General features: G+C 42.1%; 1 protein-coding gene across 1 annotated transcript; it reads right to left on the bottom strand.

The window, feature by feature from the left end:
• Nucleotides 1-26813, bottom strand: NOX5 (NADPH oxidase 5). Its single transcript, XM_067471177.1, has 16 exons — nucleotides 26694-26813; nucleotides 25504-25654; nucleotides 23052-23262; nucleotides 21295-21529; nucleotides 17976-18129; nucleotides 16819-16994; nucleotides 15908-16090; nucleotides 12176-12308; nucleotides 9619-9758; nucleotides 8607-8726; nucleotides 8311-8355; nucleotides 6747-6871; nucleotides 4062-4146; nucleotides 3870-3969; nucleotides 3478-3644; nucleotides 1-153 (listed from the first exon to the last, which is right to left on the bottom strand). Exons 1-16 carry the CDS (start codon nucleotides 26811-26813, stop codon nucleotides 22-24), a joined length of 2277 nt encoding a protein of 758 aa, XP_067327278.1. The 3' UTR covers nucleotides 1-21.

Raw genomic sequence — 26813 nt, 5'->3', positions numbered from 1 at the left:
GAGAAGTCCAGAATGCAACCTTTAGAAGTTTTCTTTGAAGAACCTGAATCCGAAATGCTCACAGTGACTTTTGACAACTTTGGCCAAAGCTGGAGAGCCGCAGAAGAAGACATGGACCTTCCCTTTGTTCTCTTTGGCCAGTTTCTGGAAAAGCTGGGGAGCAAAAACAAGTCAGGTGTAACTTTTATCAAACAGCAGGAGGCAACAATACACTGAATTCAGATCCCAATACAGGAGGCAAGGGGGCTTGCAGTAGCTGCGATCTTGCATGGTTTCGTGCAGCATAGAAAGAGGAATGACTTAAAGCAGGGGTCCTCAAAACTAAGGCCTGAGGGCCGGATACGGCCCACCAAGGTCATTTACCTGGCCCTCACTCAGGGTCAACCTAATCATAGAATCATAGAGTTGGAAGGGACCTCACTGGCCATCCAGTCCAACCCCATTCTGCCAAGCAGGAAAATTGCATTCAAAGCACCCCCGACAGATGACCATCCAGCCTCTGTTTAAAAGCCTCCAAAGAAGGAGCCTCCACCACACTCTGGGGCAGAGAGTGCTGAACAGCTCTCACAGTCAGAAAGTTCTTCGTAATGTTTAGGTGGAATCTTGTCAGGAGTCAATTTCTGAAGACATCACAAATTCCTTCCGTGACATCCTGACTGAATCATCCTGGCTGCCTCAATTCTCTCTCTGTGACGTTTTGAAGCCAGCAGAGGGTGTTGGAAACCTTGTATTGAAACTTGTGAAGCAACAAGCTCTAATAAGGAAACTGAGAAGAGGGGGGAGATGGGCAGGAAAGGGGTATAAAAGGAAGTGGTGGTGGGAAAAAGTCAGTAGTGTCTTTTTTTGCTGCAGAGATACAAGCAATATATCCATTTCAAAGCAAAACCGGCTTGTGAGTGGTCATTTAATATTGCTATATAGATCCTACAGTCTTACAAATCTCCTTTCTTGTAGTTTGAAGCCATTGTTCCGTGTCCTACTCTCCAGGGCAGCAGAAAACAAGCTTGCTCCCTCCTCCCTATGACTTTCTCTCACATATTTATACATGGCTATCATGTCTCCTCTCAGCCTTCTCTTTTTCATGCTAAACATGCCCAGCTCTTTAAGGCGCTCTTCATAGGGCTTGTTCTCCAGACCCTTGATCATTTTAGTTGTCCTCCTCGGGACACATTCCAGCTTGTCAACATCTCTCTACAATTGTGGTGCCCAGAATTGGACACAGTATTCCAGGTGAGGTCTAAGTCTGAAACTATTTGAAAACACAAAACAACAACAACAACAACAATCCTATTTTATGTTCAGGAGATTCCATCTGAACATGAGGAAGAACTTCCTGACTGTGAGAGCCATTCAGCAGTTGAACTCTCTGCCCCAGAGTGTGGTGGAGGCTCCTTCTTTGGAAGCTTTTAAACAGAGGCTGGATGGCCATCTGTCAGGGGTGCTTTGAATGCAATATTCCTGCTTCTTGGCAGAATGGAGTTGGACTGGATGGCCCATGAGGTCTCTTCCAACTCTATGATTCTATGTGTTCCGTCTTCCAGGAGCATAGTTTGCATTACCTTTTAGTTGCATGGGATAGTGTTCCTTTGCATTTCCCCAGGGTTGCTACAATCTCAGCTGCACTCTGAAAGTTAACAGCATTAGAAGCTAGAAAGCCAGCCTGCAGGCCCCTTTTGCAGCTATTGGTTCAAAAAGTATCTCTTTGGGTTTAGAGACAGCCCATTTCCTGGGTTGAGATCTCCATTTTGGAATCTCCCCTGCTTCCTTTAGTAGAGAAAGAAAGCTTCAGATGTGCTGTTGGTCAGGCAGGTAACTCTGAAAAACCATTGTAAGAACGATTGAGAACTAGGTAGGAAGATTGAGATTGAGATACTATAGATTGAGATTGAGAACTAGATAGAAAGATTGAGATTGAGTTATATAGATAAAGAATCTAATTGAGACAGATAGATAGAATAGCAATTGAGTAATTGAGCAATTGAGTTATAGACAGATATTGAGTTATTGAGAAATAGTTACTGAGCACTATTTGCTTCATCTCCAAAACCAACCTTGGGCTGGAATAGGAAAGGCCTACGCTTTCTAAAAGATAGTGGCTCAGGGTTGGGGTAAAAAGATCTCAGGATTTTTTTCTACCATTTGGATGAAGGCAGCTCAGCGACTACAGGAAAAAGCAAAGAAAGAACATCTCTGTGGTTTCACCAATTGACTGTTTTGTTTGTAACTTTACCAAGCTGTGCCAAGTCTGCAAGGACTTTGAGAAATAAATATTCTGTTTTGATGTTCAAAACCTGTAGTAGTCTCAGTTGCTGGTAATCTCAAGCTTCTAAAGAAAGACGCCGCAGACCCACACTTCCCATTGAAATACTAATAAGTTTATATGTTTGTTAAAATTGTTCTTCATTTTAATTATTGTATTGTTTTTAAGTGTCTTTTGCACTACAAATAAAATATGTGCAGTGTACATAGGAATTCATTCGTGCTTTTTTCAAATTATAATCCGGCCCTCCAACAGTTTTGAGGGACAGTTTTGAGCTTGGTAAAGTTACAAACAAAACAGTCAATTGGTGAAACCACAGAGATGTTCTTTCTTTTCTTTTTCCTGTAGTCACTGAGCTGCCTTCATCCAAATGGTAGAAAAAATCCTGAGATCTTTTTACCCCAACCCTGAGCCACTATCTTTTAGAAAGCGTAGACCTTTCCTATTCCAGCCCAAGGTTGGTTTTGGAGATGAAGCAAATAGTGCTCAGTAACTAATTCTCAATAACTCAATATCTATCTATAACTCAATTGCTCAATTACTCAATTACTCAATTGCTATTCTATCTATCTGTCTCAATTAGCTTCTTTATCTATATAACTCAATCTCAATCTTTCTACCTAGTTCTCAATCTCAATCTATAGTATCTCAATCTCAATCTTCCTACCTAGTTCTCAATCTTAATCTATAGTATCTCAATCTCAATCTTCCTACCTAGTTCTCAATCGTTCTTACAATGGTTTTTCAGAGTTACCTGCCTGACCAACAGCACATCTGAAGCTTCCTTTCTCTACTGAAGGAGGCAGGGGAGATTCCAAAATGGAGATCTCAACCCAGGAAAAAAGGGCTGTCTCTAAACCTGGCCCTCTATTTAAAAAGTTTGAGGAACCCTGACTTAAAGTGTTAACTATATTTAGCTTGGAGAAAAGAAGAATTTCAAATATCTGGTGGCATGCTATATAAATGCATATGGAGCTGTGTTGTCTTCTGCTGCTTCAAAGATCAGGACACAATGGAGTGATAGATGCAAACCTCAGGAAAAAGGATTCCACCTAAACATTAGGAAGAACTTCCTGATGGTGAGAACTGCCTCACAGTGGAATGGAATTCTGTCTTGAATCTCCTTCTCTGGCGGTCTTCAAGCAGAGGTCGAAACTATACAATCTTAAGGTGTTGGGGGAGCGGGAATGCAAGTAGACAACTTTTTGGGAGCCCACCTTGTTCCAATTTGGGCGTCCAGGCTGGGTCCTTGTCTTGAGGCCTGTGATGGAGTCCTTCTTCTCTTTTTCGGCAAGCAGGTCCAAGGCCAGCTGCAAACCAATGGCCTTCATGTCATTCCTGTTGAGGGCCGAGGTCATGTAGAGGTGCATCTCCAGGAAGTGGTCTGGGTGTCAGAAGAACATATCAGAATTCTTGCAGGAATTCAATGTTGTGTGGTTTCCTGGCTGTAGGGCCATTATAGCAGCATTTTCTCCTGATGTTTTGCCTGCATCTACGATTTAACCCACTGCGCCACCAGGGGCTCCTAACCTATTGAAATGAATGCATGCTATAGAATTGTGCTACTTTGGGAATGGCAGCATAAAGGCAGAGCCAACTGGTCACCTACCGCTGGTGTCTCCTTCGGCCTGGCTGTGTTCCAGTTGCATCAGGAGCTTTAAAAACCACTCAAAGGATGTTTGGTCTCGGTTAATCCAGATAAAGTCCACCTGAAGACGGGAAAACAATGCTGCCCATTACTGTCTTTCTTTGTTGGGAAAATATTTATCATGCCAAACGGCAGCTGGAGGCATTGTCTCACCTTTTGAAGTTTCATGTTGTCGTTTTTGAGGTTCTCATTCAATGTGAGATCCTGGCTGAGGGAAGTTTGCTTCCGCTTATGGTATCTAGGAAGAAACAAAATACCCAAAGAAATGTGTTAAACCCTTGTGCCAGCAGGACTGAAGACTGACAGGTCAAAGATTCGAATCCGGGGAGCAGAGTGAGCTCCTGTCTGTCAGCTCCAGCTCCCCATGCAGGGCCATGAGAGATTCCTCCCAGAGGATGTTTAAACATCAAAACATCTGGGCATCTGGCAGGAAAAACGAAATGCAAAGATACAGAATGGGGGACAATGCCTGGCTCGAGAGCAGTACGTGTGAAAAAGATCTTGGAGTCCTCGTGGACAACAAGTTAAACATGAGCCAACAATGTGATGTGGCAGCAAAAAAAGCCAATGGGATTTTGGCCTTCATCAATAGGAGCCTAGTGTCTAGATCTAGGGAAGTAATGCTACCCCTCTATTCCACTTTGGTGAGACCACACCTGGAATATTGTGTCCAATTCTGGGCACCACAATTCAAGAGAGATAATGACAAGCTGGAATGTGTCCAGAGGAGGAAAACTAAAATGATCAAGGGTCTGGAGAACAAGCCCTATGAGGAGCGGCTTAAGGAGCTGGGCATGTTTAGTCTGAAGAAGAGAAGGCTGAGAGGAGATATGATAGCCATGTATAAATATGTGAGAGGAAGCCACTGGGAGGAGCAAGCTTGTTTTCTGCTTCCCTGGAGACTAGGACGCGGAACAATGGCTTCAAACTACAAGAAAGGAGATTCCATCTGAGCATGAGGAAGAACTTCCTGACTGTGAGAGCCATTCAGCAGTGGAACTGTCTGCCCCGGAGTGTGGTGGAGGCTCCTTCTTTGGAAGCTTTTAAACAGAGGCTGGATGGCCATCTGCCGGGGGTGATCTGAATGCAATATTCCTGCTTCTTGGCAGGGGGTGGGCATCTGGATGAGGTCTCTTCCAACTCTTTGATTCTATGATTCTATGATCCCCTGGGCAACGTCAGTTCTCTCACACCAGAAGCAACTTGCAGTTTCTCATGTTGCTCCTGACATGGAAAAAAAAACATCCAAAGCAATGAACTGGAGCGGTGCACAATATTCACAACTTTAAAACAATTATAAATACTTTCAGGAACATATATTGCTTATTGTTGTGAAAGATGTACAATAGTGGAGAGACCTTTTTATAATCAGCCCTGTGCCTGACGTTTCCTTGACACAGGGTTCATCTAATGAATGCAGTTTTTGCACTACTTCAATGGTTATGATTCGATGTCACGAATGCTTCCATAGCATTGCCAATCAATTGTTAATTGTTATTCAATTGTTTTTAACTACTATTTTAATATTTTTTAAAATATTGTTATTGTACTGTTGATTGTTTTGTGATGATGACACCGTATGGTGCTTTTGTATTATATACATATAATATTTATAATATTATAATGTAATACAATATAATACTACTACTAATAATAATATGATATTATAATTATATATTGTGCTGTCACACGCAGGGCCTGAAATAATGTCTGTTTACAGGACGTGCCTTCTGTATGCCCAACAGGACGCCAGGGTGCCTCAGCTGAAGGGCCCCTTAGATTTCCCAACACAAACTTCTGCTGAGGCTCAAAAAAAGTTCAACACAGTTCTTTATTTGGGCTTAAATCTTCAAACAAATGAATTAAATGCTTTATAACCTTCGAAACCCAGTAGCTTCCTTAATCTGCTATCAAGGGCAGGCAACTTGTGGTAAACTGTTCCTTTCTTCCTTAGGGAAATCTTCTGACCCCTCCCTGGGCAATCTTTCTTTACCTTGCTGGCGTGAGTCCTCTACTCCTGGCTCCAAGCTACTTTATGGATAGCCCGAATGGTCCCTTACCAGACAATGGTTGCTGTAGATCTGCCAAACCGAAATGTGTCTTTTAGTTTTACTCCACGAAGGCTGTAGTAACTGTCCTGTTGCTCCAGCAAAGGCTGGCTGTATTCCCCCAGCAAAAGCTGTGGGACTATCCCTTTACTCCCCCCGGCAGAGCTGTGAGAAGTGAAGCCTTTGTGCAGGTGGGATAGAGAATCCCACCCGTCCTGCTGTTAGGCTTCAAACAGTGAGACTGAACAAAAGTTCTCCTTTGCCTCCAAAACCCTGGGAAAGGGGGTGGGTCTAAAGACTCTAACGATGATTGCCAGGTTGCTGGCCCTATGGCTGCAACCTGGGGAAGCTACCTGATTGCAAAAAGCATGGCTTAAATAAATTCATACAAACTAGCAGTGCAAGAAAAAGACATTCAAATCTCTTGGCACTACCGTGCCAGCACATATATTTTATATTAAATGTAATATTACTAATAATATTACAGTATAATGTTATAGTACAATGTAATATATAATATTAATATTGGGCTATGGTAAAAATATCATATAGTATATTTACTTTTTACTTGTAAACTGCTCTGAGTCCCCTTCGGGGTGAGAAGGGCGGCATATAAATGCCGCAAATAAATAGATAAATAAATAAATAAATTTGTGAGGCTGCCCTGAGTCCCCCCTTGGGGGTGAGAAGTGTGGGGTATAAATATAGGAAATAAATAAATTAAGTGGGGTTAAGCAGCATTCCTTCTGCAATGTAGACGTGCTCCAAAAAGTGCCAGCCGCAGACCAACCTGAACATGATGCTTTGCAAGATAGAGGCAAAAGGAGTGATTCCGATCCCTGCGCCGATCAACACCGCATGCTCCGAGGTGAAGATCCTCCGCGTGGGAGTGCCATAAGGACCGTCAATGTAACACTGAAGAAAACAACATAATGCTGATTGGTCCGATTATCATGTTATGACACTTACTTGAAGATTGGAGGTGAGAAAACAGACTCACATTGTGCTGTCACACGTTGGGCCTGTAGCAATTGTCTATTAACAGGACGTGGTCTCTATATGCCCAGCGGGATGCCCGGGGTGCCTCGGCTGAGAGGCCCTATGGATTTCCTGATACAAAGTCTTTAGAAGCTTAGAAATTTTAACAAGATTCTTTATTAATGCTTAAATCTTCAACAAATCAAATACTTTAAAACTCTGGAAAACTGGTAGATTTCTTAATCTGCCCACAAGGGACAGGCAACTTGCTTCAAGTTTCTTTCTTCTATAAAGGAAATCCTCGACTCTTCCCTGGGCAATCTGTTCTTAGGCTGGCGTGGGGCCCTACTCCCAGTTCCAATTTGCTTTATGGGTAATCCGAGTAGACCTTACCGGCCAAGGCTTTGTAGATTTTCCAGCTGGTGTCCTTTACCTTCCAGCAAAGCTGGCTGTATTTCTTAGTAAAGCAGTGGAACTGCTTTCCCCCGAAGTTTGTGAGAAATAAAGCTTTCTACAGGTGGGAGAATCTCACACAGCCTGTTGGAAAGGCTTCTCCATGATAACTGAGCTAGAGGTCCCCTTTTTCCCTTCTTAACCCAGAAAAAGGGGCGGAACTAAAGAACATAATGATAATTGATGGGTCATTGGCCCTATTGTTGCTAACCAAAGGAAGCCACCTTATTGCAAAATGCATGGAACTTTGGAATACATGCAAACACTCAATAGAAAGGGAAAGAAGTTGGAGGTCCTGGTACAGCCATACCAGCACACATATATTAACTAACATCTCACCGCAGCAGAATGACTATACTTCTGCTCTAACTGACATCAACGGACTTCACTGACTCCTAATTTCCAGCTGACTCAAGCCTCAACTGACCTCTAACTGAGTTAACTGACTCTCACTGACTTTTGAGTCAAACTCCTTCTAAAATTGAGTCTCACTCTGAACATTCTAAAATCAGGGTTACATGGTCTGTAGTCCCTCCAACAAACTCTAAAAACAGAGTTCAGGGGGAAAATGCATCTATATATATTTATTTATACATATTTTATTTATACATATTATATTATACGTATTTTCTGGCGTATAAGACTACTTTTTAACCCAAGAAAATCTTCTCAAAAGTCAGGAGTTGTCGTCTTATACACGGGAGTTGACTTATATGCCAGCAGTCATCTTATAGAGCGGGTGCTGAAACTTCGAATCTGGATTGGAGAATCTGTGGTTGCCGCATATGATGGGGGGAGCTCAAAAATAGCAGTGACCGCATCCCTCCAAAAAGAAAAATGGGTTCCCCTGAAACTGTGGAGACATGGCCACTAAACATAGATAGCCAACATTCAGGTGTGGTGAAGGAAGCAGTAGGTTTTACCTTGATGTGACAGAGTCTCTGATTCTCACAAGTGTTTCCAGAAACCTGTTGGACAAAGAGAAGTGGTAGCAAAAGTATAAAACTATAGGTAAAGATAAAGGTTCTGGCCCAACTTACATGTCTGAACGCATCTCCCCTTATGAACCATCTGGGACCTTAAGATCATCTAGGGAGGCCCTGCTCTTGTTATCGCTTTCATCACAAGTAAGTTTGGCGGGGACGAGAGACAAGTTTGCCCATGCCTGGTGTAGACACACTCCCCATTTTATACGTTGTCCAATATAAATCTGCTTCACCTCCTCATTTGAAGTCCTTCCACTGGGAGAGTCAATGCTCCTGTAGGATAAGATCTCCACCATCTCATCCTCGCTGGTGGCCACAGGCTGCTCCACGTCAGAGGAACCAAAGAGGCATTTCTGAAAGAAAAGTTACGAAGAATGTCGTGGTGACCATACAAGGTCCAATTTATGGCTCCCTTAACAGATATTGTTTCCCTGGACAAGTCTGCCATAGGATGTGTCAGTTCATACAGTTGGTTGGTCCATTGTCCCAGGGACTCAACCTGTGAGTACCCAGATGTTTTGGCCTACAACTCCCAGAAATCCCAGCCAGTTTACTAACAGTTATGTTTTTCTGGGAATTGATGACCAAAACATCTGGGGACCCACAGGTTGAGAACCACTGGTCTACACTATAGCATTAATAAGAATTAATAATATTGATTAATTAATAGTTAATAATATTAATTAATAATAATTAATAATATTGATTTTTAATATTCAATAATTAATAAATAATTAATAATATTCAATAATATTCAATAATTAATTAAATAATAATATTGATTAATCACTGCTTTCAGTCGCCTGAGGGCTGAGAAAAGCAGTATATAAATAAAGTAAATAAATAAATAATATTAATAATTAATAATATTAATTAATAATTAATAATATTAATTAATAATTAATAATATTAATTAATTGATAATTAATATTAATTAATCAATAATAATATTAATTAATTTTTAATAATATTAATTAATAATATTAATTAATTGATAATTAATAATAGCATCAACTTTCTGTGTTCAAATATTGTGATTTTATATTGTTCTGGTGTGTTTATTTTACTGTTTCTTGTATTCTATCTTGTTTTTTATATTTTATTGTTGTATTTTTATGTTTTATACTTGCATTGTTGTATTGCTGGGTTTGGCCTCATGTAAGCTGTTCCGAGTCCCCTTGGGGAGATGGTGGCAGGGTATAAATAAAGTATCATTAATGATGATTTCCATTTTAAACAGCAAACCTTTTCCAATTTCTTGGAGCTGTTTTTGTTCTGCTGCTTTGTGGCACGTTCATGATCACGAAGGTCATCTTGATGCCAGAAGTATTCATATAATTGGTTGGTCCATTGTCCCAGGGACCGAATATGGAGCCAGATGGTCCCTTTGGAGAGAGAGAAGAAAGAAGAAAGATAGAGAAGAGTACAGAGCAGTGAAGGGGCACTTTTCTGGGTCCTTCAATTGGGAGGTTCCTGACACTTTAAGCCATTCCCCTCTTGCTGGCATCCCTTACCATGGCATAGTTACTCTAGTGCAGTGTTTCTCAACCTGGGGGTTGGGACAAAGGGGGGGGGGGGGTTAGAGGGGTTGGCAAAAACCATCAGAAAACACAGTATTTTCTATTAGTTATGGGGGTTGTGTGTGGGAAGTTTGTCCTAACTCTATCATTGGTGGGGTTTAGAATGTTCTTTAATTGTAGGTGAACTATAAATCCCATCAATGACAACTCCCAAATATCAAGGCCTATTTTCCCCAAACTCCACCAGTGTTCACATTTGGGCATATTGAGTATTTGTGCCAAGTTTTGTCCAGATCCAGTATTGTTTGCATCCACAGTGCTCTCTGGATGTAGGTGAACTACAACTCCAAAATTCAAGGTCAATGCCCAGCAAACCCTTCTAGTGTTTTCTGTTGGTCGTGTGAGTTCTGTGTACCAAGTCTGGTTCAATTCCATCATTGTGAGAGAACAGAATGCTCTTTGATTGTAGGCGAACTATAAATACCAGCAATGACAACTCCCAAATGTCAATGCCTATTTTCCCCGAACTTCACTAGTGTTCACATTTGGGCATACTGAGTATTTGTGCCAAGTTTGGTCCAGATCCAATATTGTTTGAGTGCACAGTGCTCTCTGGATGTAGGTGAATTACAACTTCAAAATTTGAAGTCAACACCTACCAAACCCTTTCAGTATTTTCTGTTGGTCATGGGAGTTCTGTGTGCCAAGACTGGTCCAATTCTATCACTGGGGAGTTCAGAATGACCTGGTTGTAGGTGAACTATAAATCCCAGCAACTACAACTCCCAAATGTCATGGCCTGTTTTCACATTTGGGCATGTTGAGTATTTGTGTCAAGTTTGGTCCAGATACAATATTGTTTTCGTCCACAGTGCTCTCTGGCTATAGGTGAACTACAACTCCAAAACTCAACGTCAATGCCCACCAAACCCTTCTAGTGTTTTCTGTTGGTCATGAGAGTACTGTGTGCCAAGTCTGGTTCAATTCCATCACTGGGGGAGTTCAGAATGGGGGTGTCAAGGGGGTCACCAGAGACCATCAGAAAAACACAGTATTTTCTCTTGGTCATGGGGGTTCTGTGTGAGAAATTTGGCCCAATTCTACAGTTGATGCGGTTCAGAATGCTCTTTGATTGTAAGTGAACTATAAATCCCAGCAACAACAACTCCCATATGTCAAGGTCTATTTTCTCCAAACTTCACCAGTGTCCACATTTGGGCATATTGAGTATTTGTGCAGTTTGGTCCAGATCCATCCTAGCCTGAGTCTCTGGCTGTAAGTGAAATACAATTCCAAAACTCAAGGTCTATGCCCACTAAAACCTTCCAGTGTTTTCTATTGGCCATGGGAGTTCTGTGTGCCAAGTTTGGTTCACTTCCATCGTTGTTGGAGTTCAGAATGCTCTTTGATTGTAGGTGAACTATAAATCCCAACAACTACAACTCCCAAATGACAAAATTAATCCACACCCAAGCCCACCAGTATTCAAATTTGGGCGTATTGGTTATTTATGCCAAATTTGGTCCAGTGCATGAAAATACATCCTGCATATCAGATATTTACATTATGATCTATAATAATAGCAAAATTACAGTTATGAAGTAGCAACGAAAATAATTTATAGTTGGGGGTTCACCACAACATGTGGAACTGTATTAAGGGGTTGCGGCATTAGGAAGGTTGAGAAACACTGCTCTAGTGTAACATGTTTGTTTTCCCTCTGTTTCCAAAATGTTGCCAGGAAGGGACATAACATCACTATTTCCTGCTATTATGACGGGGAAATGGATGGAACTAAAGGTATAATATTATAATGTAATACAACATAATATTAATATTAGTAATATGATATTATAATTATATATTTTATATTACATGCAATATTACTAACAATATTACAAAATAATGGTATAGTACCATATGGTAATATATAATACTGATATTGTACTATGCTAATAATATAATATATTGTATGTATATATATATCTCTTGTAAGCCGCTCTGAGTCCTCTTCGGGGTAAGAAGGGCGGCATATAAATGTCATAAATAAATAAATATTTGTGATGTTTTCTTATGCCAAGGGAGTTTTGTCATGCTTTGAGAGAACCCAGGGTGCTATTTGGTGCCAGTTTCACCTCAGAATTGTGCCAAATTATCTTTTTTTTAATGGGGAGGGAAAATGAGCCATATGCAACCTTCCCTCATCCATTTCCTCCCTTTTTTTGGGATGGTAGACATGTAGAAATGATCCAATTCAGGTTGCTTTCTGTGTGGCCACCCACCTGGTTGCTCCGGGGCACTGCTGATGGTGAACGGGTGCCATTCGTACCTGGCTATAGCTGGGATATTTAGGTACACATAGTCGCCAGGCTTGTAGTGGAAAAACGGGGGTCTCTGGATCACCAAGTGGGTCACCTGCACTTAAAGACAGTGGAAAGAAAGGCTGCCAAACTTTGAAGAAGGGTGATGGAGTCAAGCTGTGGCTGATGTCCTACAACTTCAAGTTCTGCAAAGTGTACCCCATTTCCACGTGTGTCCCACTCCAAATATATAGAATTATAGTGTTGGAAGAGACCACAAACGTCAACCAGTCCAAACCTTCTCTTCTTGGCTCTGGCTCCCACATTTAGTGTTTAGTGGATGGGGAAGGATGGAGGAAGGAAGGCCGGGCGACTTTGAGGCTAAATGCATGAAGTTCAGCATTTCTCAACCTGGGGTCGGGGGGGGGGTGCTAGGGGGTGTCAAGGGGGTCACCAGAGACCATCAGAAAAACACAGTATTTTCTGTTGGTCGTGTGGGTTCTCTGTGGGAAGTTTGGCCCAATTCTATAGTTGATGTGGTTCAGAATGCTCTTTGTGAACTATAAATCCCAGCAATGACAACTTCCAAATATCAAGGTCTATTTTCCCCAAACTCCACCAATGTCCACATTTGGGCACATTGAGTATTTGTGCCAAGTTTGGTCCAGATCCATCCTAGCTTGAGTCTCTGGATGTAGGTGAACTACAATTCCAAAACTCAAGGTCAATGTCCACTAAACCCTTCCAGGATTTTCTGTTGGTCATGGGAGTTCTGTGTGCCAGGTTTGGTTCAATTCCATCACTGGGGGAGTTCAGAATGCTCTTTGAGTATAAGTGAACTACAAATCCCAGCAACAACTCCCAAATGTCAAGGTCTATTTTCCCAAACTCCACCAGTGTTCAGATTTGGACATATTGAATATTTGTGCCAAGTTTGGTCCAGATTCATTGTTGTTTGAATCCACAGTGTTCTCTGGATGGAGGTGAGCTACAACTCCCAAACTCAAGGTCAATGCCCACGAAAGCCTTCCAGTATTTTCTGTTGGCCATGGGAGTTCTGTATGCCACATTTTGTTCAATTATTGACCTATCAGGCCAACAAGTGACCATCACTCATGAAAAAACACTGGAAAACACACCAGAAGGGACTTTAAAGGAAAAAATACATTACAACACATGTACAAAACCACATATATACACAAACACACATATATACACTAGGGCTGGGCGGTTTCGTTTCGTTAATTCGTAATTCGTTAATAATTCGTTAATTTTTTCAATTACAAAACGATAACGAACCATTCTGGAGCAATTATTTAAAAAAATGAATTTTCAAAAACGTTTTGTAAATGCTTCGTATTTCGATATTGTATTCGTTTCGTTATTGTTTTGAGGTCGTTTCGTTATTATTTCCGCATGTCTGGGCCAGTTTTATGGTTTAATTAGTGAAAAAAAATTATAATATCACACCAACAGTCAACAACAGAGGGAGAGGGAAGCTTCAGAAGGTTTTGGAGGTTTTTTAGCGTATTTCGCGGTCGCGTCCGCCATTAACGAATCGATTCGTTATTGTTTCGGAAATCGATTCGTTAATTTTTTACCATTTACGAAATTTCATAAATATCGAACTTTTTAAAAGGAAAATTTTGTAATTATTTTAAATATCGAAACAAAAAAAACCCCAAATACAAATCGATTTTAGAAACAAATTTTTCCGTTGTTACCCAGGCCTAATATACACATATACACAAATATATACATACATATATGCATATATACACACACAAAACATATACACAGGGGGAAGGAAGGAAGGAAGGAAGGAAGGAAGGAAGGAAGGAAGGAAGGAAGGAGGGAGGGAGGGAGGGAGGGAGGGAGGGAGGGAGGGAAGGAGGGAGAGAAGGTGAGAAAGAAAGGTAAAGAAGGAGGGAAGGAAGGAAGGAAGGAAGGAAGGAAGGAAGGAAGGAAGGAGAGAAGGAAATAAAACAGTGAAAGAAGGAATGAAAGAGAAAGGGAAGGAAGGAGAGAAGAACCGAAAGAGAGAAGGATGGAGGGAAGGAAGAAAAGAAACAAGGAAAGATGGAACCAAAGAGCAATGGAAGCGAGGAAAGAAACAGCTAGAGAAGGAAGGAAGAAGAAGGGAAAGAAAAAGAAGGAGGGAAGGAAGAAGAGAAAGAAAGGAGAGAAAGAGGGAGGGAAGATTGGCCACAGCAACGCGTGGCGTGTACAGCTAGTAATAATGATAAAACTTTATTATTCCACTCTATCTCCCCAAAAGGACTCAGACTGGATTCCAAACATAAAAGGCAAGCATTCAATGCCCAAATACGACAACAATACATCCATACTAACAAAATGTATACAGCCCAAAATATAGATACGAATTATAACTTAACAAACTAAAATTAAATTAAAAGCAGAGCCTGTTATAACAGACATAAGACAAAACATAATAATAATAAAACTTTATTCATATAATCCAGTTCAAAGCAAGTAATCTGGATCATCCTGTGCTGGTATGGCTGTACTAGGAGCTCCAACTTCTTTTCCTTTCTATTGAGTGTTTGCATGTTTTCCAAAGTTCCATGCATTTTGCAATAAGGTGGCTTCCCTTGGTTTGCAATAATAGGGCCAATGACCCATCAATTATCATTATGTTTTTTAGTTCCGCCCCTTTTTCTGAGTTAAGGAGGGGAAAAGGGGACCTCTAGTTCAGTTCACACAGAGAAGCCTTTCGTACAGGACGTGAATCAGTTCCACCCTGTAGAAAGCTTTGTCTTTTACAGCTTTGCTGGGGGGATCCAGTCCCACAGCTCTACAGAGAATTACAGCATAGCCTTTGTTGGAGAAATACAGTTCCACAACTCTACAGCCAGCCTTCGCTGGGAATTGAAAGCCTTCTTTCCTCTTGGAAATCTATTAAAGGACTCTGTTAGGTAAGGACCACTCATGGCAGCCATAAAGCAATTTGGACGGGCTGTAGGGGCCCACGCCAGCAGAGCTTAAGTCAGATTGCCCAGGGAGGGATCAAGGATTTCCCTTGCAGGAGGAAGAAACAGTTTATGAAGAAAGTTGCCTGTCCCTTGTGGACAAGTTTTAAGCAAGCCACCAGTTGATTCAAAGCCTTGAAGTATTTGCTTGATTTATTGAAGATTTAAGCAACAATAAAAACCTTGTTGAACTTTCTAAGTCTCTAAAAGAACTTTGTGTGGGGAAATCCGAAAGGCCTCTCAGCCGAGGCACCCCCGGTGTCCTGTTGGGCATTCAGAAAACACATCCTGTCTACAGACTCTTTCACAGGCCCAGCGTGTGACAGCACACATCTGATTTGAAAATCTGGATTATATGGCAGTGGAGAAGAGCCCTCACAAATTTCTGGATTTCAGGCAACAGAAGGATAAAAAATAAAAACCACGTTTCTGGAGTATAACAACTACCGTACTTTAAAAGTAAGTACCACACAATTAAACAGGAAGCAGCACTTTCAATCCAAGGACAGAAAATTTTTCAAATTTTGTTTCGGAGTCTTAAAGAATCAGAGTTGGGCCATCAAGGAAAACACAATCAAAGCATTCCTGATAGATGGCCACCTAGACTTTGCTTAAAAATCTCTAAATTTCCAGATAGTCACAAAATCCCATGTTGAAGAGCCCTTCCTAATGTTTAGATGGAATCTTTATTCTGGTAGATATGCATTTTTTCCAGAGAACAAACCTTTGAGGGCAAGAGGTTGGTTTCCACAATGTAGAGCCTCCTAGTGTGGGACAAGGCCGCCCCAAAGATCTTCTCCACAAGGAACAGACATCCAGGCACAACAAACCACTTCCAGAAATTGGGTCCGTGGACAATTAATAAGGCCCAGATGAAAACATAAGAGAGGTGGGTCCAGTAGAAGACCTGCAGGTTGCAGAGAGGAGGATCACATAGGAAAGAGAAAGGAAAGTTTGGGAAGGGTTGTCCCGGATCTAGAAGACACACCAAAGATGTAAACTATGAGGGTTGAATGAAAAGTAATGCCTCCACCTTCGTTACTTGGGTTTGGATGGGAATATTTTAATAAATCAAACACAGAAATAATCTTTAGAATGTGCTCTTTAACTCCCACTATTCACTTTTCCACATAATCACCAGACAATTGGATACATTTCTGCCAACAATGAACAAGTTTTCTGAAGCCGTCACAGAAGAAGTCGACACTATTTCTGCAACCAGTGTCTCACAGTTCTCTCAACGTCTTCATCAGAAGCATCATGATGTCCCCGCAGATCTTCTTTCATTATCGGGAACAGATGGGAGTCAGGCGGTGCTAAATCTGGACTGTGTGGAGGATGTCGTACGGTGGTGAGATCCAGTCTCTGAAGTTTCAAGTCTGTGTGCTTTCATTTCAGGCATCAGCATCCTGAGTACTCATCATGCACAGATATTCCGATAGCCAAGCAAAGCAATAATGCCTTGGCTTATATTCAGGTCGGCTTATACTTGAGTATATAAGTAACAATAATAACAGAGTAAAATAACAAATAACTTTGACTTGAGAATAAGGTGAGGGGGGCTCTTTCAACCTAAAGCAAGAGCTGACAAACTCGGCTTATACTTGAGTATATACAGTATATAATGAACTTTACCTCAAAGTGGCCGCTCTTGCGGACAGAGGTGCTGGAGCATACGGACATGAGGCCAAGGAGGAGCTGCAGAGCCAGGCCGGTGATGGAAGCAGTTCCATAAACCCAGCCGATCCCGGGCCGTGTGGTGAAGAGATATTCCCAGAGGTAGAAGGTGCTGTTGGTCTGAGACAGCCTCACTGCAGCAGAGGGAGACTGCATATAAATATTAAAAGCAGCTTCCTGATGGTATGAGCTGCTTGACTGTGGAATAGACTGCAAAGGCTCTGGCATAAACCAGTACATGTGGTCCCAGTGGTCAATGGCACACTGGGTGCCGTGCCAAAAGGATCTCAGCCGGCATTTGGAAATAATAAACATCGACAAAATCACAATCTGTTCGCTGCAAAAGGCCACCTGACTTGGACCTGCGCGCATCATTCGAAAATACATCACACAGTCCTAGACGCTTGGGAAGTGTTCAATTTTGTGATATGAAATCCAGCATATAGATCTCGTTTGCTGTGACATACTGTGATTTTGTGTCAATAATAATAATAATCATTATCATCATCTTTATTTATGTATTGTCAAAGGCTTTCATGGCTGGAATTACTAGGTTCTTGTGGATTTTTTCAGGCTATATGGCCATGTTCTAGAGGCATTTTCTCCTGATGTTTCGCCTGCATCTATGGCAAGCATCCTCAGAGGTAGTGAGGTCTGTTGGAATTAGGAAAATGGGTTTATATATCTGTGGAATGACTGGGGTGGGGCAAAGAGCTCTTATCTGCTGGAGCTGGGTGTGAATGTTTCAACTGACCACCTTCTTTAGCATTTGAAGGCCTGGCTTTATTTATACTCCGCAACCATCTCCCCAAAGGGGACTCTGGGTGGCTAACATGAGGCCAAGCCCAAAAATATTACAGCAAAGTTAGACACAAAAATACAGAAAAATTACATCACAACAAAAATACACAAAGTAACAGAATAAAATAAGCAATGCAAAATAACATAACAAAAATTGGGCCAAATGCACAAGATAAAATGTTAAAACCCTGGGTGAGATAGTAATAAAAAACGTATTAAAAAGTGTATTGGTGAGGGAGGAAAGGGGAGGCCAATGTTTTGGAAATACACCTGAAAATCAGCAAAAGACAACCTCAGTAGAAAGAGGCACTCACCAAAGTTAGCCACGTGAGCCCCTGTGTGAAGGACGCTCAAGGCCGCCACGGAGCAGCCGATCAGCTGATGGAGAAGGACGCTCTGGTCAAGCGGAAGAACTTTGGCCACCCAAGTAGTCCTCAGCCAGGTCAGGCACCGGCGTAACATCAACACCTTGGAGGCAACATGGAGGACAGGTTGACATTCTTACTCACCACTGCCCCACCAGCATCTACATTTTACAACAATGCCCAAGCACTTTCATAGGGGAAACTTCATCACACTTACTAAATTCCTGGGATTTGTAGTTCACCTACAATCAAAGAGCATTCTGAACTCCCCCAGTGATGGAACTGAACCAAACTTGGCATACAGAATTCCCATGACCAACAGAAAATACTGGAAATGTTTGGTGGGCATTGACTTTGTGTTTTGGAGTTGTAGTTCACCTACATCCAGAGACTCAAGCTAGGATGGATCTGGACCAAACTTGGCACAAATACTTAATATGCTCAAATGTGAACACTGTTGGAGTTTGGGGTAAATAGACCTTGACATTTGGGAGTTGTAGTTGCTGGGATTTATAGTTCATCTACAATCAATGAGCATTCTGAACTCCACCAATGATGAAATTGAACCAAACTTGGCATACAGTACTCCCATGACCAACAGAAAACACTGGAAGTATTTGGTGGACATTGACCTTGGGTTTGGGAGTTGTAGTTCACCAGTGGACTCAAACAATTGGGACAAACTTCCCACACAGAACCCCCATGACCAACAGAAAATACTTAATGCCATCCAGTCCAACTCCGTTCACCAGGGCAAGAAAATGTAATCAAAGCCCTCCTGACAAAGAGCCATCCAGCCATAGATATAGATATAGATATAGATAGATAGATAGATAGATAGATAGATAGATAGATATGATATGATTTACACACTCACAGATATAGTGTCATAGTTTTTAAAGGGACCCCTAAAGAAGGACAATGATATGTTGCATGTTCCAGAGTAGGCAAAGCAGACAATCTCCACATCAACACTGACCAAGAAACAGCAAGAAATACTGTTTACCCACAAGTATAAAGAAATTACATATATTAGAAACCAACACTTTCTCACTACTTTATTTTCCAGATCACCAGACTGGGCCACAGCAACGCCTGGCAGGGGACAGCTAGTACATCAATAAATGACTTTAGGGCAGGTAAACAAATATGACAAAAGGACAAGACAAACATCTTAATTAAAACAGGATGGGAAAATCATCACTGATACATAACAGTGTTATAAAAATAGTATAGTTGAATGTATTATCACAGATTATGGATTGTTGATTTAACAGAATACTTAAGTTAATATGCGGGAGATGCCAGCACTCTTTGGCAAAGAAGGCTAAAGACTTTGTGAAATTAATACTAACATGTAGATTTATTTATCTATTTGTTTATTTATTTACGGCATTTATATGTCGCCCTTCTCACCCCAAAGGGGACTCCGAGTGGCTTACAAGCTATGTATACATACAATATTTTATATTATTAGCATAGTACAATATCAGTATTAAATATTACTATATTGTACTTGTGCCGTCACACCCAGGCACTTTAAAGTTAAAACTAAGATGTGCTTCTCTCTTTATCTGGGTGAACCATGGGTGCCTTTCTTAGAAGCTCCAGATTCCCAGAAACTGAGGCCAGTCCAGAATTGAACATCAACAGAACATTTATTTTTCAAAGTCCTTGACAGACTTGGCACAGCTTGATGAAGTTACAAACACAAACAGTCAATTTGGGAAACCATATAGATGTTCAATGTATTGTCGAAGGCTTTCATGACCGGAATCACTCAGTTCTTGTGGGTTTTTTCGGGCTGTATGGCCATGTTCTAGAGGCATTTCTCCTGACGTTTCGCCTGCATCTATGGCAAGCTTCCTCAGAGGGTGAGGTCTGCTGGAACTGGGAAAAAAGGGGTTTCTATATCTGTGGAATGACCAGGGTGAGACAAAGGGCTTTTGTAAGTTGGGCTAGGTGTGAATCTTTCAACCGACCACCTTGATTAGCATACAATGGGCTCCAGGCACATTCAGCCCATTGTATGCTAATCAAGGTGGTCAGTTGGAAGATTCACACCTAGCCCAACTTACAAAAGCCCTTTCTCTCACCCTGGTCATTCCACAGATATATAAACCCCTTTTTTTCCCAGTTCCAGCAGACCTCACCTCTGAAGAAGCTTGCCATAGATGCAGGCGAAACGTCAGGAGAAATGCCTCTAGAACATGGCCATACAGCCCGAAAAAACCCACAAGAACTGAGACATATAGATGTTCTTTCTTTCCTTTTTCCTTCATTTACCGGGTTAACTTTTCCCCAACAGTAGAAAAATCCTGGGATCTTTTACCCTAACCCTGAGCTGTTGTCTTTCAGAAAGAGCAGGTCTTCCCCTATCTAAGCTCGAGTTTAGTTTTTGAGATGAAGTATTGGAGCCTCTCACAATGGCAGAGAAATCCTGAGATATACCCTGTCCCAGCACTGAGCTACTGTCCTTTAGAAAGAGCAGGTCTTTCTCTATCAGAGCTCTATAAGAGTTTCAAAGGTGAGAGGGTAACCTCAACCTTAACCTCAACCGTACGCACAGTGGCTTGTCCGAGCTGCCTATCTTGTCCACCAGCACATTTGAGGCTTTTTCTATACTAAAGAAAGCAGGAGAGCTTTTCCAAAATGGAGATCTCATCCTCAGGAAAAAGGGCGGTCTCTAGATCAAAAGGATACTTTTTAAACCAATAGCTGCAAAAGGCTTGCAGGCTGGCTTCCAGCCCCTGATAATGTTTGACTATTAGGGTGCTGCTAAGCCTGTAGCAACCCTGGGGAAAATGCAAAGGGATGCTATTTCAAGCAACTAAGGGGCAATGCAAACCAAGGTCCTGGAAGACGGAACAGTACTATCCCATTATATTGTAATATTATTAGTAATATTACATGTAATATAAATATATAATTATAATATCATATTATTATTAGTATTATATTGCATTATTACATTATAATATTATAAATATTATATGTATACAATATATTATATTATTAGCATAGCACAGGAGACAAGGTGCTATGCCCTACTTGCCTTCTTCACGTCTTCCTGACCCACCATGGCTACCTTTGCACTTTATGCAATAGATACATATGATTTACTTGCAAAAGCTTTCACTCCTACCTCGGCCATATCACAGACTGCCTGGATAGCTGGATGGGACTTCTTGGCAGAAGTATAGGTAGCGGCACCATGTCATAGGTAGAGCTGACCAAGGGAAGTTCGGCTACTATATGATTTACTCACCACTAGGAAGGTGCAGTTAAGGTTCAGGCACTGCCCACAGCCTTTCGCCAGCATGATCCAGGCGCCGGAGCCGACATGCTGCAATGCTGCCAAAGTGAACAGGAGGATGTTCACAGCCAGGTAGCTGCCCAGGAAAAGCAGCTTGCTCCCATTGTTGTGCCAGTAGGCCGGACTCAGGTAACGCGGCAGGTGGTCCTTTTGGGGAGTCGTGGGGGGCTTTAACCAGCTTGCAGCACTGCAAGAAAAAGGCAATGTGATGTTGCATCCATTGACCGACCACCTGCTGTTTGGAACCACTAACAGACATGGCTCAATGGTTTTGCATCAGCACCCTCTGGTTGTTGGCGAAAGACCTTGTAAAACTACAACTCCATAGCATTCAGCCATGGCACTAATTCTACGGTGCAGATGCACCCCAAGTGGCACTGACTGCAAATGTGCACAGTTCATTTTAATATCTGTACTATAAGACACCGTGAGCCCCTCACTGACGCATTTTAGATAGATGGTATTAGTTACTTAAATCAAATCTGCCAAGAAGTGCTGATAGCATGCTGCTAACTCCTTGAACATCTAAACAAATGACCAACCACTGCCAGAAGGGACAGAGAATTTCATCTATGCTGATGATCATGCCATCACCACTCAAGCAGGGAGCTTAAGTGGCTGAGGGGGGAACAGAAGGGCTCCAGAAGTGCTGATAGCATGCCGCATTCGCATGCTGCATTCGCCCATAGTGAGATTGCAAACTTCTTGAACATCTACACAAATGACCAGCCACTGCCAGAAGGGACTGAGAGTTTCATCTATGCTGATGAATATGCCATCACCACTCAAGCAGGGAGCTTAAGTAGCTGAGGGGAAAAGGAAGGGGCCCCAGACGTGCTGATAACATGCTGCATTCGCCGATAGTGAGATTGCAAACCTCTTGAACATCTACACAAATGATGAGCCACTGCAAAAAGGGATCATCTATGCTGATGATCATGCCATCAAGCAGGGAACTTAAGTGGCTGAGCAGGAAAAGTAAGGGGCCCCAGAAGTGCTGATAACATGGTGCATTCGCTGATAGTGAGATTGCAAACTCCCTGAACATCTAAACAAATGATGAGCCACTGCCAGAAGGGACAGAGAGTTTCATCTATGCTGATGATCATGCCATCAACACTCAAGCAGGGAGCTTAAGTAGCTGAGGGGGAAAAGGAAGGGGCCCCAGAAGTGCTGATAGCATGCTGCATTCACATGCTGCATTTGTCCATAGTGAGATTGCAAACTCCTTGAACATCTACACAAATGACCAGCCACTGCCAGAAGGGACAGAGAGTTTCATGTATGCTGATGATCATGCCATCACCGCTCAACAGGGAACTTAAGTGGCTGAGGGGAAAAGGAAGGGGCCCCAGAAGTGCTGATAACATATTGCATTTGCCGATAGTGAGATTGCAAACTCCTTGAACATCTACACAAATGATGAGCCACTGCCAGAAGGGACAGAGAGTTTCATCTATGCTGCTGATCATGCCATCACCTCTGAAGCAGGAAGCTTAAGTGACTGAGAGGGAAAAGGAAGAGGCCTGAGGCTGTTAAGAATTGTGGAAGTCCAAACACACGGAGGGCTACAGTTTGCCCATGCCTGGTCTACGGCAACAGACCTCAGACTGACAGCCTTTTCTCAGATTGATCCATAACCAAGAAGAGTCCTTTTGGGGGTAAATTAGTGTTTAGAGAGTGTGGAGACAACGGTAAGGATATTGTACCTGATGGTTAAGTTCTCCATGACTTCAGGGAAATGTTCCAGCTCCACTCGGAGCTCCTCAAAGGTTATGGCTCCGCTGCGGTCGGAGTCGGCTGACTCAAAAAGGGCTGCCGTGAGATCATCCAGCGTCTTCTCTGGCAAAGAGATCGAACTCTCTTTCAGGCATGATTTCAAGACTGTACGCAGCTCTCCAGGCTCAATAGATCCACTGCCTAGGACACAAGAGGGAGGATTCCCATTGGATACTGGTAAAATTGTCAACAGAGGGCTGGGGTCTGGGCCATGGTCATGTGGCATCCATCTGGGGTAAAAGCTGTGGCTAGAAACTCTGTCTAAGGCAGTGGTTCTCCACCTTCCTAACACTGTGACCCCTTAATGCAGTTCCTCATGTTGTGGTGACCCCCAACCACAACATTATTTTTGTTGCAACTTCATAACTGTAAATTTGCTAAGGTTATGAATAATAATGTAAATATCTGATATGTAGGATGTATTTTCTGTTGGTCATGGGAGTTCTGTCTACCAAGTTTGGTTCAATTCCAGCATTGATGGAGTTCAGAATGCTCTTTGATTGTAGGTGAACTATAAATCCCAGGAACTACAACTCCCAAATAACAACATCAATGTCCCGTCCCCGTCCCCCCCCCCCCCAACCCCACCAGTATTCAAATTTGGGCATATCAGGTATTTGTGCCAAATTTGGTCCAGTGAATGAAAATACATCCTGCATATCAGATATTTAAATTCTGATTTATAACAGTAGCAAAATTACATTTATTTATTTATTTATTTATTTATGACATTTATATGCCGCCTTTCTCACCCCAAAGGGGACTCATAGAGGCTTACAACACACACACACACACAATATATATTATATTATTAGCATAGTACATCAGTATTAATTATTACTATATTTTATTATACCATTATATTGTAATATTAAATGTAATATAAATATATAATTATAATATCATATTATTATTATGATTGTAATTATATTGCATTACATTATAATATTATAAATAATATATGTATATACAACATATAATATTACGTTATAATTTATGAAGTAGCAACGAAAATAATTTTATGGTTGGACGTCACCACAACATGAGGAACTGTTTTAGTAGAGCCTGCGAGTAACAATGCTAACAGTAGTTTGGGCACTAGAAGGGGAAAGAGGGTTACTCGGGAGCAGGAATCTGATGATGAGCAACAGAGGAAAAGGATCCAGGACATACTTACTGCTCCTACATATGAGGAATCATTTGTGGGTTTCTCTGGGAATGATGGGTTAAGGAGTGGTGAAGACGGGGATGACGCATTGAACTGGACTAAGGTGAAAGAGGTACAAGCTGTATGTGCGGAGCCAACGTCCAATAATACATTTGTAGGGTTCTCTGGTAATGAGGACTGGCAATCGGGGAATACATCTGAGACTTGGGGGGAATCTAAGTCTTGACAGAAGATGGAGAAGGTGGAGAGATGGGAGCAGGAGTTCACGTGTTTAGTCAAGAACAACTGCAAGGGATAATGATGGGGTGGAGGTCATCTCATCTTCTGATGATGATGTGTAAGATAAAAGTAGGTTCAGAAATGATGAATCTTTGCAGAAGGCAAGGTGTTGGTATAACATGCATTGGGTACTGTCTGGACTTGTCGTTGCCTCTTCGGCTTTTGGGTTTGGGATCTGCAGGTTGCTACTCCTGTTCGTGTGTGCTTTCAACTCGGCTTGGATTCTTGTGAGTGTGGATTTCCCCCTTCCTTGACCTTGGAGCGGCTTGACTATGACGCTGCTTCTGTGAACTTTGGAACTTCGCTACTTTGGATTCTGCTTGCTATGACCCTGGACTTCGCTTGACTACGCTTTCCTCCCTGCGGCTTCTCTGTTTTGTTAACCATTTGCATGCTGTGCCGTTTTGCATGACTTTCGGAAGTATTTTGTTTAATCCGGTTCTTTTCTCCAGATAATCCGGATTATGCTTTGGTTAATCTTTTTGAACCAGGACTGGTTTTACCTTTATGTTTTGACCAGAGGCATTGAGTTAAGTGTCTCTGAGTCTTTTTCCTTTGTTTAATAAACTCTGTTTTGGAACTAACTCTGACTCCGGCCCTTTAAGGCGTCTGCATTCCGATAGGATCTGTATTAAGGTGTCGCGGCATTAGGAAGGTTGAGAAACACTGTGTGAAGGGCAGGTTTTGGGGAAGACAGGGCTTTTGTTCAGTTACATGTCATTTTCATCTAAAAATAGTTATTGGAGTGGGTGGGTTTTAGGATTTATTGAGGACCCTGAGTTATGGCACATACAGCCCAGGAACGTGAATGAAAACAGGCACATAAGCAACCAGCAGCAGCTCCTATCTTGAGATGGACAGAGCAACAAGGTTGTGAAAAAGCAAAATCTAAGATTGTGAAACTGGTGCAGGGAAGGTGGTCGTTGGGATTTTACCATCCACGTCATAAACATGGAAGAGGAACCGGAGCTTGTCTGTTTCGCTTCCGTGGATCAGCAACTTCAGGGCCTCCAGCAGCTCATCCAGGCTGATGGTGCCGCTTCCGTCCGAGTCGAACAAAGCAAAGAACCGCTCAGCAAAAAAGGACTAAAGGGGGAAATAAAAGTCAGCCCTCATTAATCACTTTTGACCCAGTTTTTTTTTTGGGGGGGGGGGTTTAAACCAAACTTTCTAGACTTATACATGAGTAGAGTAAACGTCTCCCCTGACATTAAATCTAGTCATGTCTGACTCTGGAGGGTGGTGCTCATCTCCATTTCTAAGCCCAAGAGCCGGCGTTGTCCATTGACACTTCCAAGGTCATGTTGCCAGCTTAACTGCATGAAGCACCGTTACCTTCAGAATGTACAATCACTCTGAAATGGTATCAACGCTGCGTCTTCTTATGCCGAGTTGAATATGAATCAGCTGCCCACGACCGGTTTCGGCCTTACCTTTTGGTCAGCATTTTCAGCAGCTCTGTGGTTTAACCCACTACACCACCAGGGCCCCCTATACATGAGTATCTATGGGGTTTTGACCACAGCAAGGGTCGGGTAAATGACCTTGGAGGGCCGTATTCGGTCCTCGGGCCTTAGTTTGAGGACCCCTGCTCTAGGGGTTAGAACAAGACATTAATCCAAAGAATCAAACAATAACCTTGGCTAGGCTTGAGAGCCTAAAGGTTATCGCCCAGCCATTTGGCAAACATTGGTCACCTAAATCCTGACAACTAGACATTTCTTCATTATTTCCCTGTTGTCCGCCTCCCTTCCCCCTCATTGGCTGAGCGGCCAAAGCAGGACTTAGGCCACCATTGGCTTTTCTGCTGGTTTGCTGACGTCACAGTCAATTATAACAAGGCCAGCTTGGGTGAGGGGTTGGTGGGCAAGGGAACTTTTGAATCTGAAGGCTATAAATATTGTATCTCTCTGCCCAATGAGCATGTCAATTTTTTTGGCAGGCTACTGCTATTGTCATCCTTTCCAGCTGGAATGAAATAAAAACCTCAGTGGCTTTCTCTTCAACTTGGTGAAGAGATTTATTCTGGAATACTGGCTTCTCTTTCTCACCAGGCAACCCACAATGGCTTGGATCTCTCTATCCGCAGCCACTCTAAATTGCTTCACAACAAAAGGAAACCTACCTCCTTCACGTTGAGAGCAGTTTTGAACTCTTCCAAATCAATTTCTTTATCCTCGCCGGCAATACTTTCAAACTGCTGGGCCACCCACTCCAGCCATTTGGCGTCATCGTCTACATTCAT

Source organism: Anolis sagrei, chromosome 9 (genome assembly GCF_037176765.1).
Source record: "Anolis sagrei isolate rAnoSag1 chromosome 9, rAnoSag1.mat, whole genome shotgun sequence".
Classification (NCBI taxonomy): domain Eukaryota; kingdom Metazoa; phylum Chordata; class Lepidosauria; order Squamata; family Dactyloidae; genus Anolis; species Anolis sagrei.
The sequence above is the reverse complement of the archived record's forward strand: the minus strand, read 5'-3'. Positions and strand labels throughout refer to the sequence as shown.

Coding starts and splice junctions, on each gene's coding strand:
- NOX5 (XM_067471177.1), bottom strand. CDS start 26,813: ATGAATGTAGACGATGACGCCAAATGGCTGGAGTGGGTGGCCCAGCAG. Junction 18,130..21,294: donor TTAACTGCACCTTCCTAGTG/GTGAGTAAATCA, acceptor GTTGCCTCCAAG/GTGTTGATGTTACGCCGGTG. Junction 4,147..6,746: donor TTGCAAAGCATCATGTTCAG/GTTGGTCTGCGG, acceptor GTTTCTTCCTAG/ATACCATAAGCGGAAGCAAA.